At 47.9% G+C, this 19546-nt stretch overlaps 1 protein-coding gene across 3 annotated transcripts in view; it reads right to left on the bottom strand.

Moving 5' to 3' along the window:
• SLC43A2 (solute carrier family 43 member 2) overlaps positions 1–18976 on the bottom strand; it is a 58517-nt gene extending 39541 nt beyond the window's left edge. Inside the window, exons 1-2 of one of the 3 annotated variants that reach the window (XM_039507448.1) lie at positions 17320–18976; positions 7466–7662 (exon numbers count right to left, since the gene is read on the bottom strand). In XM_039507448.1, the coding sequence (XP_039363382.1) occupies positions 7466–7625 (160 nt within the window). In that variant the 5' untranslated portion in view covers positions 7626–7662; positions 17320–18976. Of the gene's footprint in view, positions 1–7465; positions 7663–10452; positions 10542–17319 lie in introns of those variants that run through there. The other 2 variants (XM_039507449.1, XM_039507450.1) reach the window with 2 other exon arrangements.
• Between the last annotated feature and the right edge of the window lie 570 nt (positions 18977–19546).

Here is a 19546-nt window from a genome sequence, read left to right as displayed (position 1 = left end):
AAGGAAGACCCTGCTGATGGTATCACGTAGAAACTAAGACACCACCTTATTGCAGAAAAATAGGAATTGCCCAGAGCAATGAAAGAAAACCCAACAAGGGGCTCTGCACCTTGTTATTCCCTGCCCCTTACAATGGTGTCTACACAAAAACCAGACCAGTGTATACAATACATGCACGTCAGAAGATTAATCTGAAGGCTTTCCATTTGGGAGAGTAAACTGAATAATGAGAGCCCCAGATGCACTGTACCCCTGAGAACTCTCACACTCAGTCAACAGATAGGAATTAGCAACATCACATGACAAGGAGCTAGGATGAGATTACCCTGAATAGAACCTGGATAGCTACAGAAAAGACTCCAATTCTCACTCATACACAGCTCACATCCTGCTGTAGACCATTGTGTGGCACTATCACAGTGCTAGTCTCGATCTCTTGTGAGACTCTACAGAGAAGAAGGGTCCTCTGGTCTGACAGCACCATCCTTTCTGACTTCTTCAGCCAGATCCCATTTGTAACAAACATTTTAGACTGTTCCTGAGCATGAAGTTCATTCAGGAAGCTACAGTTTGAGTAAATCAGAACAGAGATGTGGCCTGAACTCTGCTACACACTAGAGCAGTTTCAGATCCTTGTTAAACAGAAACAACTAGCTAGTATCAGCAGTATTAAGATGACTCATTGCAGCCAACAGTTATTCCACTTACAGACCCTCCAACACCAGCTGCAGAACAACAGTTAGCAGCCTCACAGCCTAAGAACCAGCTCAAATTATTTAAACTTTTTAAGGATGAGGGAACTCAGGTGCAACAGAAGCCCCGCAGTGCCCATCAGAATTTGGCCGTTTCTGGATCTGCATTCCCCTCCCCACCACAAAAAAAACACTAGCATGTGGTTCCCTTGACCAAAAGTTAAGTATTCCATAAGAAGGTCATTCATTAACTGCCCTTTGCTGACTTCTATGCATCCTAAGCAAACAGTACACCAGGGATGACCTTGGCCCTCCTAACAATGGTAACTGCCATCTCCCAAATCTTTTGGGTCAGGAAAGCTTCAAGCAACCTAATCTAGAAGTGGGGAGGAAGGAGAGGAGAGAGCGGGGAGAAAAGACAAGAACAGCTGGGAGATGGAGGGTTCCAAAACATGCAGACTTTCTAATCTGAGATTTATTTTGCAACACATACTTATAAACACGTGAGGTGCCCAACTGTCTCTCATTTCCGTTTTTGCTTCCCATATTTTCTTTGATTTCTCAGACACCGCATATAGAAAACTAAAGTGAAGGGGCTGTGTATGGGTGAACAACTGACTTGCAATACACGGGTTTCCTATGTCCATAAGAAATTGGCTTTTCTTTTTAATATTTTATGCATTACACCCTAAATTTAGTTTGTGTTCCAACCCATACCGTGCACTCTGTCTGCTTATACCATTATGATGAACTTCCAGTTGATGGAATTTCCCTCCATCTGGACAGTCAGACTTTCAAAGTTAATTTAAAAAACTCCCTCCCCTCCCCACCCCCCCAGTATGATCTTGTGTTGCTGAGACAGTTACATGGTACCAACACCTTCTCCACAGCACTGTGATTTCAGTAACAACTGCTTTAACAATAAAAACAGAACACTGCCACACAAATCGAACATTTACCAGGTTTATTCGATTAATGATCGCAGAGTCACATGTCTGGCCTTTCCACAAATAAGTCACTTCAAACTGTGTGATTTGTAAGAGCCACTCATGGCTGCAGATTGTGGGTATGCATACACAGCAACTAGAGACCTGAGGCTGACCTGTGCTGGCTCGTGGGGCTGTTTCATTGTTGTGTAGATGTCCAGGCTCTAGGCTGAAGCCTGAGCTCTGGCACCCTCCCACCTTGCAGGTCCCATAGCCAAAGCTTCAGTCCAAGCCTGGAAGCCAACACAGCAATAAAACAACCCTGTAGCCTGAGCTCAAGTTGGCTGTCACAGGCCAGCTGCAGGTTTTCCTTTGCAGTGTAGACATACCTTCACTGTCATGGTTTAGTGCTAAATTCTAAACATGAGTTAACAGGCAACCTTTTCCTTCTACTTTTTTGTATTACAGACCCATCAAGCTGTAATTCAATTACTACTTTTAAAAAAAAATCAGCTTTTTGGTATCCTGCAACCCTACCTCAGCAACCCTTTATCTAACTAGCTCTTTATCTCTGCCAACTTCAAGGTATATTATAAAGTCCTTGAACATCAGCCTCCCAACTCATTTCAGAAAAAAAAAAAATGCAGCAACTTATGGCCCTGAACACATCAGGCTTCAGAGTCCCCAGTAATTACCAATAAAGGCTGCACATCCAGATAAAGTGTGCAGAATCAGCAGTCACTCAATGGAAAAAAGTTCAAGTTCAAACACTTTTGAAGGGCAATTAATAGTAAAATTAAAAGTGGAGCAAAGTGTCACTATCAGATTCCCAGCCAGTTTAGTCTAAATGCACCTCCCAGAAAGTGCCCAAGGATGGCATCTAGCCCAGGACAGGAGTCCTCCACTCACCAACCTCATCACAGAACTCACTCTTTCCTAAGGCAGTTCTACACTTAAAATGCTGCACCAGCACAGCTGCATCACTGTAGTGCTTCAGTGAAGATGCTACTCCTCTGACAGGAGAGTTTCTCCCATCGGCAGAGTTAATCTACCTCCATGAGAGGCAGTAGCTACGTTGTCAATGGGAGAAGCCCCCCTGTCGACATAGTGATGTCTACACTGGTCTGGTATAACTGTGATACTCAGGGGTGTGGATTATTCACAGCCTTGAGTGACAGTTATTCTGATGCAAGTTTATAGTCTAGACCTGGCCTAAATAGTTTGTTACTTTGATTCTCTTACTTTTTCAGGAATTCCTCCCCATTTTCCTTTAAATAAGGCTACCAAGAATCCGTAGTCTCGCCCTTGGCAGAGCATCTGGATGGAGATCCATAACATAGCTGGAAGGATTTCTGCTATGAAAAACACCAGCCTTTTTCTGAATTACAGCCCCTTTCAGGACTGATGTTGAAATCTCCAGAAACGAGGCTGCAAAGGGGACAATGTCTAACTCTCTTTCAGTCTGAAGGGATCACAGGGAACAGGTTTTGCTGACGAGAGGGAAAGCCCTGCTAGTAATCTTTAACTAATTAGGAAATTTTCTATGCAATAGTGTGAGCAGCAGAGTCTGAATGACAAATGTTCAAAGGTTAAAAGTTATAAAATTTCATTCCCCTGCCAATCTTTAGCTGGAAATCCCTCTCCTATTTATCTCTAACTATCCTGGTAAGGGCTACTGGTTATAAATATTACTGGGTAGTGCTGGGGAAAGGGGTCACCTACACTGCATAACTCCAGTTAAATCAATCAATGAGCTTAGACTAGAATTCAGCCCACCTCTCTCATCTGCCTATCTACTGAGGCTCTTATAACAGTATCCATCACTGTAGCACAGGTCCCATCACACAGGGAAACTGAAGGAAAATTATAAGGGAGTCTCAGAGTGACCAAAAACCAAACAAGATCTTTGGGAACCTACTTGCCTTTGAGCTTATACATCTTTCCCCGCATTTAGCAGTTGTGATTATAGGCATCAGAATAAAGAATTCCTACGACAGAAGAGGGTGGGGAGAGGGAGAGAGAACACGGATCATAACTGGTCTATGGAACTCACTGCCGCGATATTGAGGCCAAGAATTTAGCAGAATTCTAAATGGATTAGACATTTACACAGATAAAGAGAACATCTAGTTATATTAGATAGTAGTTATGGCAGTGTATAAGATATGGCTTATACACTGAGGCAGGAGTTAACTACTGACAAGGTGAGGAAAAAAAACTTCCCCTGTGAGCAAGCTATTTCATCATTGACCAGGATGGAGGTTTAATACCTTCCTCTGAAACATCTGGCATTGGCCACTCTTGGAGACACAACTAGGTGGACCATTGTTTTAAACTGGTCTGGCAATTTCTATGGTACGGAAAACTGTCAGGACAGAAAGTATGTTAGAATATCACTGAGCTGGGAGGAGTTGGGGGGGGAGGAAGGGCAGGATGGGCAGAAGATGGCAAAAAAAAAAACAACAAAACAAAACACACCACAATCAAAAAGGATTACTTGGGGCTCACAATAAAGTTGGGTCCTGGCTAATTTGGGGAAGGGTTGGAGAGTGGCTATTCTTGTGGAAGAGTTTAGACTGCATGAATTACAAAACCAAAGTACATCCCATCCCAGCTCCAGCTGGTGAGGAGCCTATGCAGGGGAAAGGATAAAAATCCGATGTTTCTGTTTAAAGAGGTGGAACTCGAGAAGTTAACTAGGTTATTCTATGTAGATCTGCTGAGCCTCAACTCACCAGCACAGACAGCTGAGAGAATACTTGCAATACCACCTGCTGTCTTTCACAATCGTATAAAATGGAATTTTCTAGAATAGTTAACTCAACCCAGGAAGCTTAGAAGAACTGGATGGTGGATTTAAAAAAGGTGAATGGCTATCTAATTGGCAATCAATTATTTATACCTTGTGCACAGGGAAGTACCATAGAAAACACAGAATGTCAGAGTTGGAAGGGACCTCAGGAGGTCATCTACTCCAACCCCCTGCTCAAAGCAGGACCAATCCCCACACAGATTTTTGCCCCAGATCCCTAAGTGGCCCCCTCAAGAACTGAACTCACAACCCTGGGTTTAACAGGCCAATGCTCAAACCACTGAGCTATCCCTCTGTAAATAACAAAAGGGCTCCTGTCTACACCACAACTAAACACCCACAGCCGGCCCATGTCAGCTGAAGGAGCCTGAATGCAATTAAACAGCCTCATAGCTCTAGTCCTGCAAATCTGAGTCAGCTGACACAAGCCAGCCATGGGTATTTAATTGTAGTGTAGACACACCCTTAGTGGTGTCACCTAACAAATGGAGGTAGGAACATAAATATCCCAGATAAGCAACAGCTGGGGTGAGAAGCATGAATAAACAGAGATTTATTCGCACAGCATCCCATACTATCACACAACTGTGATAACCACCTAACAGCACATGGAAGAGGGAGATACACGTTATGGCCCTGACTGAAACAGTTTAAGTATTGGATGTGATGGATCAGACCATGGGCTAGATCAGTACCCTGCCTCTTGAACTGGCAAATGCTAGATACTCCAAAAGAAGTCAGTCAAGCTATTCTTAATGAGCCTAACCAACTGTGCATGCCAATTCCTTCCCACCCACCACAAGTAATCAGATCGTCATGCAGGATGGTATTTTACTACCTTTGTTCTCTTAATCCGCACAGTTACAGAGGTTATTAATGGTTATAAATTTTAGACTAGATGGCAAGAAAAATGCAACATACAAAACTGTAAGACTAGGACATCTTGCAGCATTCTACAATCATAATGTATATAGTACGTGAAACGAAATACTTAGCCAGCACTGTAGTGCAGCCAAGCTAGGGTGAAAGAGGCAGATGTTTAGGGTGCAACATTGCTGTATGTTGCTAGTTTAGGACAGGAGAGTCCTTAATCCATCTACTCTCAGTCACCTCTTCCCTAAGTTTTGTTCACTCCCCCCGGACCATATTCCTTCCACAGCCACCAGTCAACCAGCTCAGACTTCTCTGCTGCTCTCAGCCCCGATCCTGATAGAGACTCTCTCCTCTCCGTACTCACCTCCACCACCTCTCTTCTCCCCCCCCTCACTACTCCATCCATCCCAACAACCCCCAGCCCTGACTCTTCCCTACATCAGCTTCCCTGACTCATGCATGGCCAATCACGACTCCAGAGATGCTGCTCAACTTGCTGCACTAAAAGTTTGTTCTTTCCTCTTTCAGTTCTGCCATTTGCCTCATCAACTCTCCCCTCCCTGACTGGCTCCACACATCTACAACCCCCATCACAGCACTGCTGCTCCTCAAAACTTGTGCCACCTCCTTCGCCCATTTCTCTTTCAGCCCAGATCTTGTCAAGTTTCTCAGAAGAGAACTCTCCAAGGGAAGGTCGTCCTCCCATTCCCTCTGCTGATCCTCAGCTCACAAACCCCTCTTTGCTCAGACTAGGTGCACCTCTCCTCTCCACTCCCAATCCCATCTCCCATACTCTGCCATCACAAGTGATAATCCAGCTAGCATCCTCCCCATAGAACAGAGGCAGTCACAGGGTAGTTCTTGGCTCATCACTTCCCTTCACCAGAGATTGGCACTCCTGGCGGAGCAGATGATGCTATACAAGACAAGAGAGAAGTAGCAGCAAGCAAAATTGTGAAGTACTCAGAGGTGAGGATAACAGACATGAACTTGATGCAGTGAAGCAGGGGGAGCCAGTAGAAGGATCAAAGGTGTGTGTACAAAATGGTCAGAGTGATGGGTAAGGAAAATGGTCTCAGTAGCAGCATTCTGAACGGACTGTAGGGGGTGGCATCAGCATTTTGGGATACATGAACACAGTGAGTGGCAGCCGACAGCAGAAAGTCTCAGAGCCCAGGTTGACAGACTCAAGCTTGTGGGGCTCGGGCTGACACGCTAAAAATAGCTGTGTAGAGGTTGCAGCTTGGGCTGGAGCTCCGGCTCTGAAGCCTAGGGAGCGGGGTGATCTTAAGAGTCGAGCCACAATGTCTACACAGCTATTTTTAGCACGGTAACCCAAACCCATCGACCAGGACTCTAAGACTCACTGTCATGGGCTGTGTAGATGCACCCAGGGAGACCAGTGTTGAGAGGTTACAGTAACTGTGGGGAGAGGCGGAGGTGGTCTAGATGAATGTTCCTACTAGCTGGACAGAAAGAAATAGGACAGATCTCAGAAACATCATGGAGGGAGAAGTAGCAGGATTTGGCCAAAGCCTGGATGTGTGGGCAAGAGAGGGTGGAGTTAAAGGTGGGCCCAATGACTTTTCCCCAGACTCTCCTGCTCATGTGCTGCACCCCCACTGGCTCTGCTTTCCTCCATCCCCTTTTGTCTCATACCACGAGCAGCCCTGAGCATCTCTTGTGCACCTAGAACATCTTCCCTGTTTTGTCACACTTTCCCCACACCCACCTCTTTCCATAAACTCCAATCAAACAGCATATCAGAATGTTCTCTTTGAAAGATCAGCAAGACCCCAGCTAGAGAGGCAAGGTAGAGGAAACACAGTAAAGGAAGGCTTAGGAGTCTTGTGTTTGCCTAGACTGTAAGATCCTCAGGACAAGGCCCAATCTTCACTCTCACTGCAAAGCACATGACACACCAAGGATGTTATATACAAGTGTTATGTCAGCAAGTCTCCAAGAGAATCTAGGGAGGGAGAATGCATTCCTCCAGGTCTGATCAGTGCATCAACCCTAATCACGTAGGCGCTCTTCACACCAGCACATACAGACTGCGAGCTGCTTTGCCACGTCCCAGCCCTGACATACAACACTGTCAAATCTCCAGAACAACAGACTCAGCTGAATTCATGTGAACAGCCCCCAGACTTCTTCCTTACCTGGTTCATGACAGAGGTAGGAGTAAAATCCTTCGGATTTCAGCATGATGAGCAGTGATGCCCAGCCCAGAAGAACAGCAGAGAAGAGAAGATTCTCTACAACAGCCGTGCATGCCATCCACCAGCGCCGCCGATGCGCAGTAGCAAGTGTGGGAGCCATTGCAACACGGGAGGACTTATTTCTCTAGAATCTAAACCTGTAACAAATGGAAAACAGGACTCTTAAGTTCATCCCCATGTGTCAGTATTTATAGAATTAGATATTCGTTGTTGCTACTTGCAGGTAGGTGCTACATGGAACATAATTCAAGTACAGATATCTGCTCTGACAGATGTGCAAAACTACACACAAAATAGAAGCCATTGGGGTGTAAAACTAAGCTCTGCAGAATGAAATTTGAAGAGTCAATGTCAAGCAGTCCAGGAGGGAAGGGAGCACAGGTTGACTTGAACCTGGCCTTATTATGGTCTCTCTGCTGCATATACTGAACAGCAGGTATGAAAGCACAGCCTGGGTGAAACCACAGTAGGAGATGTCTCCCACTGCCTGCTCAGAGCCCATTTTTATGGCAACCCCAGTGCCCTGCCGACACCTGTAGCGAGATGGAGAGAGAGGACAAGGCAGACCTTTTTAAGGTGGCTCCAATAAGAAATACAGCAGCTTGCAGAATGGAGAATCATCCAACATATCAGTTTATCTGCAGCACTGAAGGCAGGAGAGGTTTGGGCCCCTGCAAGGGCGCCGATATGGTTATCTATACCTGTTGCGTCTCAGCCATTCTTGATCATTTTGCGTCCATCAAGCTTGAGCAAATGATGGATTCCCCCTACACTGGAGTGCAGATCTGCTCTGAAGAGCAACTGTGAAAGTGGTGTTTTAGAAGCAGCCACTGATTTTGGCTTCCCTATTTGAGACAGTCTGGGCCTGGTTTTCAAGAACTTTGGAACTCCAAAATCAGTGGCCATTTTGGAAAACCTGGACTTTATTTCAGTTCCTAGGCTCAGGGTCTCTACCTCAAATATCTGTGGGAAGATTTGTTGGTCTGGCTAGATCAGTGGTTCTCAACATTTCCAGACTACTGTGCCTCTTTTGCAATCTGATTTGTCTTTCGTATCCCAAGTTCCACCTCACATAAAAACCTCTCCGGCTGCCCAGCTCTGAAGGCAGTGCCACCAGCAGCAGCACAGAAGTAAGGGTGGCAATACCATACCACCGCTGCTGGCAGTAGCGCCACCTTCAGAGCTGAGCAGCTGGAGAGTGGTGGCTTTTGGCCAGGGTGTTCATGTTGTTTGCAGCACAGGAGGGCTATTTTTTAAATCCTGTGCCTGTCCCACCCTGCAGTATCCACACCCACATTGTTTGTTGAATTTTTATCCTTCTCCCACTGTTATGGCAGTGGGTCCTGCAGGGCTCTAGAGTCTGTTGTAAACTTGACAAATAAGATTAATTGACCTACCCCCTGGAAGACCTCTACATACCCCCAGGGAGTATAAGTACCTCTGGTTGAGGGCCACTGGTCTAGATGAGACTCATAGCCCCATTTGAAGAAGCCACCCCTATAAGGGAGAGGGATAGCTCAGTGGTTTGAGCATTGGCCTGCTAAACCCAGGGTTGTGAGTTTAATCCTTGAGGGGGCCACTTAGGGATCTGGGGCAAAAATCAGTACTTGGTCCTGCTAGTGAAGGCAGGGGGCTGGACTTGATGACCTTTCAAGGTCCCTTCCAGTTCTAGGAGATTGGTATATCTCCTATTATTATTATTAGGCACTTTTCAGAGAAGACTCCACTTTAATTATGATGAGGGAGAGAAGGCCATGAGGAAAAGTCAGGAACACCAGGGCTGCCTGTGATTACTGGATCTAGAGCAAGTCCCAACTTATAAGGTCCCTTCCTCCTGGCTCACCCCCAGCATGGAGGGTCTGACCCAATTTACTAAGAAGCTAGAGCCATGAGTGTGGAGTAGGTCTCACCCCTAATGCCACAACGAGAGGCAGAACACAACCCCTGGCCACCACATGTACTTCCCCACTCACAGAACCCCCATGTCACCCGGCACAAGGGGCAGTCCTGCCCCATCCACATGTGCTACCATGATGCTTCTTCACCCCCCACAACAGCCAAAACCAGTCTGAACTGGCCACAGCACTGAAAAGAGAGGGAAGAACAGGCGCCAGGGCAACCATGCCAGCCACAGAATATGCAGGGACTGACCCCCACATTGGGAATCCCAGGGTCTGACACAGAGCCCCCCAGCTTCCCCCATACACAGCCCTGACTTGGCTCCAGAATATGCTTCCAAACCTCAGCACTCCCTGCTCCCCCTTCTCCATCAGTCCCCCCCTCCCACCACTTCCCCCTCCAGTTACCCCCTCCTCTCCATCAGTCCCCTCCCCCAGAGTGCCCCCAACTCCCCCCTCCGGGTACCCCAACCCCTCTCCATCAGTCCCCTCCCCAGAGTGCCCCAACCCCCTCCGGGTACCCCAACCCCCTCCGGGTACCCCCTCCTCTCCATCAGTCCCCTTCCCAGAGTGCCAACTCCCCCTCCGGGTACCCCAACCCCTCTCCAGGTACCCCTCCTCTCCATCAGTCCCCTCCCCAGAGTGCCCCCAACTCCCCCTCCGGGTACCCCAACCCCTCTCCATCAGTCCTCCCCAGAGTGCCCCAACCCCTCCGGGTACCCCAACCCCCCCCTCCGGGTACCCCTCCTCTCCATCAGTCCCCTCCCCCAGAGTGCCCCCAACTCCCCCCTCCGGGTACCCCAACCCCTCTCCGGGTACCCTCTCCTCTCCATCAGTCCCCTCCCTCAGACTGCCCCCAACTCCCCCTCCAGGTACCCCAACCCCTCTCCGGTACCCCTCCTCTCCATCAGTCCCCTCCCCAGACTGCCCCCAACTCCCCCCTCCGGGTACCCCCTGCTCCCCCGTCTCCATCAGCTCCCCCACTCCGTGCGCCCCGCTCCCCTCAGCGTCTCCCCGGCCCCGGCTCACCCGCCCAGCGCGCGCTCCGCTCTCGCTCGCTCCGGTTCCACCCGGTGTTTTTTATTCGGCTCCTTAGACAAAACAGCGGCGGCAGGTGATTGGTTGCGAAGGGGCTGGAAACAGGCGGCGGCCAATCAGCGCCCACCCGGCATGGGAGGGGGCGGCCTCGAGGCCGCACCGCCGCTGAGGTCCCGAAGCGGAGCGTGAGGGGTTGCTGCGCCCCCCGCCCCCATCACCCCCACTGCGCAAGCTGCGCCCCCCGCCCGCTCTGCCCCTCACCCTCGGGGCACCATCGCCCCCGCTGCCCGCTGAGCCCCTCGCCCCTGGTGTCCGCTGCATCCCCGCCTGCTCTGCCCGCTGCACCCCTCGCACGGGCCCCGTGCCCCCACGGCACCATCGCCCCCACTGCCCGCTGCACCCATCGCACGGGCCCCTCGCCCCCACTGCACCATCGCCCCCACTGCCCGCTGAGCCCCTCGCCTGGGCCCCTCGCCCCCGGTGTACCATCGCCCCCACTGCACCCATCGCTCAGGCCCCTCGTCCCACCTCACCATCGCCCCCACTGCACCCATCGCACGGGCCCCTCGCCCCCACTGCACCATCGCCCCCACTGCCCGCTGAGCCCCTCGCCCCCGGTGTACCATCGCCCCCACTGCACCCATCGCCTGCGCCCCTCGCCCCCACTGCCCGCTGCACCCATCGCACGGGCCCCTCGCCCCCACTGCACCATCGCCCCCACTGCCCGCTGAGCCCCTCGCTCCCGGTCCCCACCATCGCCCGCTGCACCCATCGCCTGGGCCTCGCCCCACTGCATCATCACCCCACTGCCCGCTGCACCCAGCGCACGGGCCCCTCGCCCCCGGTGTACCATCGCCCCCACTGCACCCATCGCTCAGGCTCCTCGTCCCACCTCACCATCGCCCCCACTGCACCCATCGACCGGGTCCTTTGCCCCGTTGTCCCCATCGCTCACTGCACCCATCGCCTGGGCCCCTCGCCCCCACGGCATCATCACCCCCACTGCCCGCTGCACCCCTCGCCTGGTCCCCTCACCCCCACTGCACTATTGCCCCCACTGCCTGGTGCACCATCACCTGGGACCCTCGCCCTCATTGCCCAGGCTACTCGCCCCCATTGCCTGGTGCGCCATCTCCTGGGCCTGTCACCCAGTGCCACCCATTGCCTGGGCCCATCCCAGCATCCCCATCGCCTGGGCCCTTCCATGCACCCATTGCCAGGGCATGGAGTACCCAGGCATTCCTTGCCAGGATGTAGCTAATTTCCTGTTACTACAGGATCTAGGTACCCAAAACTGTGAGGTATCTGGGCCCCCTTGAAAGCTCACTCCATTGCTTTATTGTTCTTATAGTCACAAAAATGTCACTACTATTTCACTGTTGTCTCCTGTAGCCTTCTCCATCCCATCCTGAGTCACTAATGAGAACTACCACCCCCTTTCCTTTCTGTAACATCCTTTCCCCTACCTGTAGGCCTCCCGCTTTTCCCAGTACTCTACTCTTTGATGGACTGACCTTGGCCCATATTCATGGCCATTTATGACTGGTCTCATTTTCCAAACTTTGGGGCATTTCCCTTGGCCCTGTAGCCCATGTAACAATGATAAGATACAGGATAGGAAGATATTGGAGAAATGCAAGAGATTGATAGGTCTAGGCCTACACAGATCAGCTTAAGCACTTAGATTGGGCAAGGCCCAACAGTCTTAGAAGTTGCTTAATAGAGTTAGCACAAGTAAATAAACTAGCAGTGACCTTAAGTCATAAAATGGCATAAAACTTGATGTTTGTTTTGCAATATTCAAAATGCTGAGATTACGCATAAAATTGCTGACAGCTGATGGCAAGAAGTCAGTTGGTACCAGTTTAGGGTATTTTTGGAAGAAAACATCAGATGTCCAACTGCACATAGCCATAGTAACCAATTGATATATATGCTAATGAGCCCAAACTAATTAATATAATAACCTATAGAATAAGAACACTCCAACATTATGAGGGTGAAGAAGTTGAGATGTGGTAAAGGAGGGAGGAGATGCTTATACATATGTATGAGAAGAATTGGCTTATACATATATATGAGGCCTATCAAATATCCGGTCATGGGTTAAGCCATAGGAGTTCTCCACTGGCATGCTGGAGCCAGACTAGGATCTGCCTCAACCTTTTGAGTCCTCCCCAAGGATAGAGGGAGTATACATATGTAATAGTGCTGGACATAATTACAGGACTGTATTACTTCACCTTACTTGGATTGGTTTACTTATAGGACTAATCGTCATGAAAATAAAGATTTTACAACTCCAAAGTCTTCTTTCAGTGTGAGTGGTGGTGTGATTGTCATGCACATCAGAGCATCCAACTGAGCAGTAATTCCAATACTAGTGAGCCTGGTCTTGGGGCAAGAATTTCAGTGTTAATTGGGGATTCAAAGTAATCAGTATAATTAAAACATAATCAATAGATTTGGCAACACTCCCCTCTCAACTCTCCTGAACATCTTCTGATCTTTTTAAATTGTGGAGTCCAAACTGAAGTCATTATTCAACTTCAGGGCTGCCAAGTGAGCCAGTCTGTCAGCCTTCCTTTTGCTCAGGAGACTCCTATTGCTATAGTCACATACAGCCTTCATGTCACCTTTGCTGCAGCTTCACCTCATTGTCTCTTACTGAATTTATCATTGGCAATAACCCTTACACCCTCCTCAGTCATCCCATTTTCCCTATTCTGTATGTGTGTGAGATTACATACCCTTCCTAAGTAAAGCATGCTACAGTTGTCGTTACTAGTTCTTAGTTTACTGATTTGGGGTCATTTGAGGCTTGTACCATATGTATTCACTATTTCAGACCTGCCTTCCGATGTATCTGTGATACAGTTTTGGGTATGGAACCAGGGAGTTGGCACAGTTCAGAGAGAGAGAAAGGACCCTGAAAGGGGTGGGAGAGAGGAGCAGCATTGTACTGGGTTCCAGTCTGAATCCACTGACTAAGCCTTTGTAGATACCAAACATGCTGAAAACAAGATATAGAAAAGTGTCAATGGCAGCAGATTTAAAGTGCAAGTAAGGCTTGTGGGAAGGGGCAGAGCCCTGTTAGAACCGGTTTGGGGAACTAGTCTTGCGTGAGCTGACGTGGAAGGCTCAGCTGCTCCACCTGCTGGATCTCATCAGCACAGCCTGGCTTCCTGCTCACAGAAACATTACCCAGGGACTGGCAGAGATTGCATTTCTGCAGCTGTGTGAGACAGGCAGGTGTAAATACCGATCTCGTTCCATAAGGATTTCCACAGAATAGTCCAGTTTCTTGCACCATCTCCAGGTCATCTTCCTGCATGGTAGCACAGTTAACTGACCAGGCACATCAAACACATATAAACATTATACTGAGTAACTGCAGACTTCCAAAGCCTCACTCAGTGTAAGAAACTCTCTCAATAGGGATTGGTTTTAAGGCAGTTTATAAAAATCTCTCCTTAATAATAAACATAGTAATAACAAACACCGTTAGCAGGAATGGTGAATAACACTAATTACTCTTAGGAGTTTTTTTTTCCTTTTTCAACATCCTCATTTCAATTCCCATATTGATCTATCCAGTTCCTTAGTCCACCATGCCCTGCCCTGCCCTCAACATTTGACTGTAGTCTTGTTCAACCCTCCAACTCAGAAATGAGTAATTCTCTTGACTTGGTCTTCACCAAGCACACTCTCTTTGATCTCTCTGTTGCTGAGTTCTCCCTCTCTGGTCACCTGGTCTCTTTGAGCAGTGCTTTATCAGTGCTCACCCTGATCCAGCTTTTCTGTGACTTCCAATCCATCAGCACTAAGGACTTCTCTGCTCGCAGCCCTCTCCTCTCTTCCTTTTCTTCCACTGATATGGTTGTTGATTTTCTCAGGCCTTCATTCTCCTCCACCCACATCACTTTTGCTCCTCTTCCATCATAAGGTCCACCCTGCCAGCCCCCATAACTCACTCACCATGACATTGGCTTCCTCTGTTCCTGCTCTCACACTGTGGGATGTAACTAGCGGAAACCCTGTGATCAGGCTGACTTCCTCCCTTACAAATTAATTCTCTGGTGTCTTACTTGTTAAACAACTCTACTTCTCCAACTTAAATGGATCCCACGCTAACAATCCCAGACACCTTTCCACCACTTTTGACTCACTCCTCAAGCCCTCCCCTTCTCCTTCCTTCACTTCTCTCTCCACACAGGATCTCACCAATTTCTTCCAGGAGAAACTGGCAAAAGATGACATGTCCTTCACCCTGCCCTCCCCTTCTTACAACTTTTGCCTCCCATCACAGGCACAAAGTTTCTTGTGTGCTCTCCTCCTCTAATGCCTGTACTTGCCCCAGTGACTCCATTCCAAACCATTTTGGGTCTACCTTGTGCTCACTTTCATCTCCCCTTACTCTTCTCCTTAACTTCTCACTCTCCTCTGGTTCTTTCCCTTCACAATGCAAGTGTGCTTTAGTTTTTCCTATCTTAAAAAAATCACCTTGCCCCTGCTTGCCTCTCCAACTACCACCCCCTTCTCTGTCGTCTCTAAGCTCATTGAATACGCAGTCTACAATCACTGTCCAGAGTTCCTCTCCTCAAATTCCATCCTAGACCCTCTCCAAATTTGGCTTCTGCCTCTTGCACTCCAATGAAACTGCCCTTGACAAAGTCACTAATGACCTCTTTTTAGTTAAAGTTAAAACCAGTACTGCATCCTCATCCTCCCTGACCCATCAGCTGCCTTCAACACAATCAACCATGCTCTTCTTCTTGAAATCTTAGCTTCCGTGACTCTGTCCTCTCCTGGTTTTTCTCCTCTCTAATCACTCCTTCAGTGTGTCCTTTGAAGATTCTTCTCACCCCCCGCCAGTGTTCTGTGGGATTCCACAGGTCTCTATCCTTGGTCCCCTTCTCTTCTCCCTTGACAGCTTACCTCTGGGTAATCTCACCTGTAAACACAAATTCAGCTATCATCTCTGTGCTGACGGCTCACAGACCTGTCTACACCAGACCTGTCTCCTATCCAAACTAAAACCTCAGCCTCTGTCTCTGACCCATACACTCACCCATACACTCAACATGGCTAAAACATTTCTCCTAATCTCCCCCTCCCCCAAGTCCTCCCTGTTACCTCCTTTCTTGATCGCTGCAGACAATATCATCATCTACCTGTCACTCAACCCGTAACCTCTCTTCTAGGTCCTCACATCCAGATTACGTCTAAATCTTGCAGATTCTTTCTGCATAACCTTTCTAAACTAGAGTCTCTGCAGTCCATCTGCACAGCTAAAATTCTTGTCCATGCTCTCATCATCTCATGTCTCACTAAAATATCCTTCTCTCTGGCCTTGACAAATGCAATCTTTCCCCACTGATATCCATTCAGGGTGCTGCTACAAAGATAATTTTCCTAGACCATGACTTTGACCGTATCTCCCCTCTCTTTGCAACCCTTCACTGGCTTCCCCTTCTCTATTGCATCAAACATAAGCTACCCACCTACCATCTTTTACATGCTGTAGAGCTGTTAATGTTTGCCTCCAACCAGTCCATGGTACCAACTTCCATTGCTCAGTTAAAATTTCAAACAAGCACCTTTGTGCTTCCTCCCATGCTGCCCCTCACACTTGAGAGGTGCTTCGCCCTTTATTATGCACTCTGGGACCAGCTTCTGGTACTGAGTTAAGAGTTCAGAACATGATGTCTATCAAAGGCAAAAAAATTATATCTACTGACTGTACTAACAAAGCCCATATTAAGGAAGGCTTATTGCCATATCTACCATTCCACTGAAAACACACATATTCAGCACCACCAAGCAGAAAGCCTCTATAAACTACAGGGAAATACATAAATATCCTGGGACTTTACCAATCAATTGACTACCCTTCTAATGTTCACGTAAATCTGTTACCCAAGGTGTTATTCATATCTAGTATGTAGATTTATACAAAATAACAGATGTAAGGGGAAGTTTATTATGTAGAATTTGTAATTACATTTAAATATTATTAAATTGTAAAAATAAAACTACACATTGATGTATGTTGAGCACACATTAACAAAATTTTACTCCTGTTTTCTGATATAACATACAGTGCTGAGTCCCATGTAACTATTTTCATTTATCTTGAATACATAAAATTCATTCAAACTGTCACAGCCAGGCAGCCTTGTAAGTGCTGAGATGCATTTCATGTTGGGAAAACTAAAATTTGGCCTATCCTTTTCTTCATATCTCTGTTTGCAAAGTTGGAATTCTTTACACATATGGAGGGGTGGAGGGTGGGTTTCAAACATGATGCTTTTCTAAAGAAAATTTCAGTATTGCATCACAGCTCTGTGTAAATCTATAGTGGCAAGCCAGTAGGCCAGCTCTCAACTCAATCAACAGCAAAAGTCCTACTGACTTTAAAGAACTGTTCTCCCTGTACTGTTTACACATGCTGGGCCCAATCCTGAACCAATTAAGAAACCAGATTTTAATTTAAAGTTTCAAATGTTTAATCTGTCACATTATATATATAATTGGAGATATACCAATCTCCTAGAACTGGAAGGGACCTTGAAGTCATTGAGTCCAGCCCCCTGCCTTCACTAGCAAGACCATGTACTGATTTTTGCCCCAGATCCCTAAGTGGCCCCATCAAGGATTGAACTCACAAACCTGGGTTTAAGCAGGCCAATGCTCAAACCAGTGAGCTATCCTTCCCCCCTGAAAAATTATGATGGTTTAATTGTAACAAAAGAAAAATATTAAGGGTGTGTTTGTAAGATGATCAGACTTACCAGGCAAGGAAGCTTCTTTTACCGCAGTCTAAATGGAATACAGTAGCAGCTACTGGGCACCTACCTCTGAGTTACTGCTGCGCTTACTCCACCTGCTGGAGAAAGTCCAGACTAACAAGATGAGATGGAATTTACTTCCAGGGTAGCTGTGGCTGGATTGAAGAAGTATGTGTATCAGCATGTGTATGAAAGTGATATACAAAAAAATGTATTATATCATATTGTGAGAATCTGCTTCCCAACATACACAGGTAGTAAATTACAGATACATGTGCTCTGTGAAGGGGACCCAACATTCAGAACCATGCAGTTCCACCAGTACTAGTAACAGGACAAGTACTATGGCAAACAAGGCACATGCCTTTGTCCACTGTGTCACCTAACCATGGCTCAAAGCAAAGCTAGGTAAGGCAGTGGTAAAGACGACAAAGCCCTGTCTACACTACAGCTTCCAATCTTGCTGTTATCAGTGGAATTGCACCTGTAGTGAAGTAAAGGGCCTATTTTTTGCAAGTGAACGTGCACTAAGAGACCAAACTATAAACTGAATTAAAAGTAACAGGGCCCACCTTAATTCTGCTGTGATACACTCACATCCACCACAACAGTCCCATAAATCTCTGCACATAACAACTGTCCAACTTTCCATCCATCTGCCATCTGGGGGGTAAGAAAGCAGTGGGACTAATCATATGATGCACTGCCTTGTGGATTTATAATTTTTATAAAGATATTATCACCTGTAGTATCAGCAATCCCAGACTAAAACTTGGATGAAAACCATAATCTTTTGATCATACTCTCCCTCATATATACACAGAGCTCAGCTGGCTCTAGTCTCACGTCAGCCTCATTTTCAGTCATTCTAAAGATGAGCACGTTGTAGAGATTCTCTGAGATATGCTCAGAAATAAACAAGTGGGTAATGAAGGAGACAAACCCCTATAAACATCCACCCTTGCAGGAACAGCAGCAATCTTGACTCACCAGAACGCTACTATTTTTTATATTCTTTTTAATTATCAAAAATTTTGCAGAGTTTATATCCAAACAACCATGCTCTCTCCCTATTCCATCTCCCATCCACCCTTGTCCATATACTGCTTCAGACACATTTTCATCAGTGACCTCTTTAATATTATTAAGTGGATTCTTCTCCTTTGTGCAGCCAGGCTCAGGACCCAGGAAGAATCAGCAGGGAGGATCCATCCACCTTCAGGTTACTTTTCTTAGGGCCTTCTACCCAAATCATGTATTGATCTGGAATATCTGACAGCAGCCTGGTGTCCCCCATTGCTTGTCATTAGCATGTGTCTATGAGGAAGTCAGTGCTCCATACGTGCCAGGGCTGTTTCTGTACTTAGGACAAGCAGGCTGGCATTATATTCTCAATTAAAGCAAACAGGCCAGGTGGCTCTCTACTACAGTAGATAGTTCTGGTGCCAACCTGGTTTTCTCGGCAAGATCATCTACCAGGCACTGTTAGCAGGTGCATTTTTGCAGGCAACTATTTGGACGTCTTTGAATCATGGATTAACCTTTCCTCAACAGTGGGTGTTTTGCCCAAGAAGGGCCTGCATGACTTTACCTGGTGGTGGTGATGGGGTGGGTAGTGCTGGTGACTATGCTGACTATTGCTCAGAGAAGGGGTGGGCAAATTTTTTGGCCCGAGGGCCACATCTGGGTATGGAAATTGTATGGCGGGCCACGAATGCTCATGAAATTGGAGTTGGGGTGGGGTGAGGGCTCCAGCTGGGGGTGTGGGCTCTGGAGTGGGGCTGGGGAGTTGGGGGTGCAGGAGGGTGCTTCAGGCTAGGACCAAGGGGTTCAGAGGGCGGGAGGGGGATCAGGTCTGGGGCAGGGGGTTGGGACACAGGAGGGGGGCAGGGGGCAGGCTCCCGGTGGCGCTTACCTCAAGCAGCTCCCAGAAACAGCGGCATGTCCCGCTTCCGGCTCCTATGCAGAGGTTCAGCCAGGCAGCTCTGTGTGCTGCCCTGCGCGCAGGCGCCACGCCCTGCAGCTCCCATTGGCTGTGGTTCCTGGCCAGTGGAAGCTGTGGGGGTGGTGCTTGGGGTGAGGGCAGTATGCAGAGCCCCATGGCTGCCCCTACGCGTAGCAGCCACAGTGGGGACCGTGCCGCTGCTTCCAGGAGCCATGCGGAGTGGGGCATGCCCCAGACTCCGCTTCCCGGTGGGAGCTCGAGGACCAGATTAAAACATCTGGAGGGCCGGAGGAGGATAATGCACTGAAATCAGGATCCCTGGTGTTTTGTAACCAGTGTGAACACAGAA

This window comes from Mauremys reevesii, linkage group 20 (assembly GCF_016161935.1).
Source record: "Mauremys reevesii isolate NIE-2019 linkage group 20, ASM1616193v1, whole genome shotgun sequence".
Classification (NCBI taxonomy): domain Eukaryota; kingdom Metazoa; phylum Chordata; order Testudines; family Geoemydidae; genus Mauremys; species Mauremys reevesii.
This window is presented reverse-complemented; position numbering and strand designations above follow the sequence as displayed.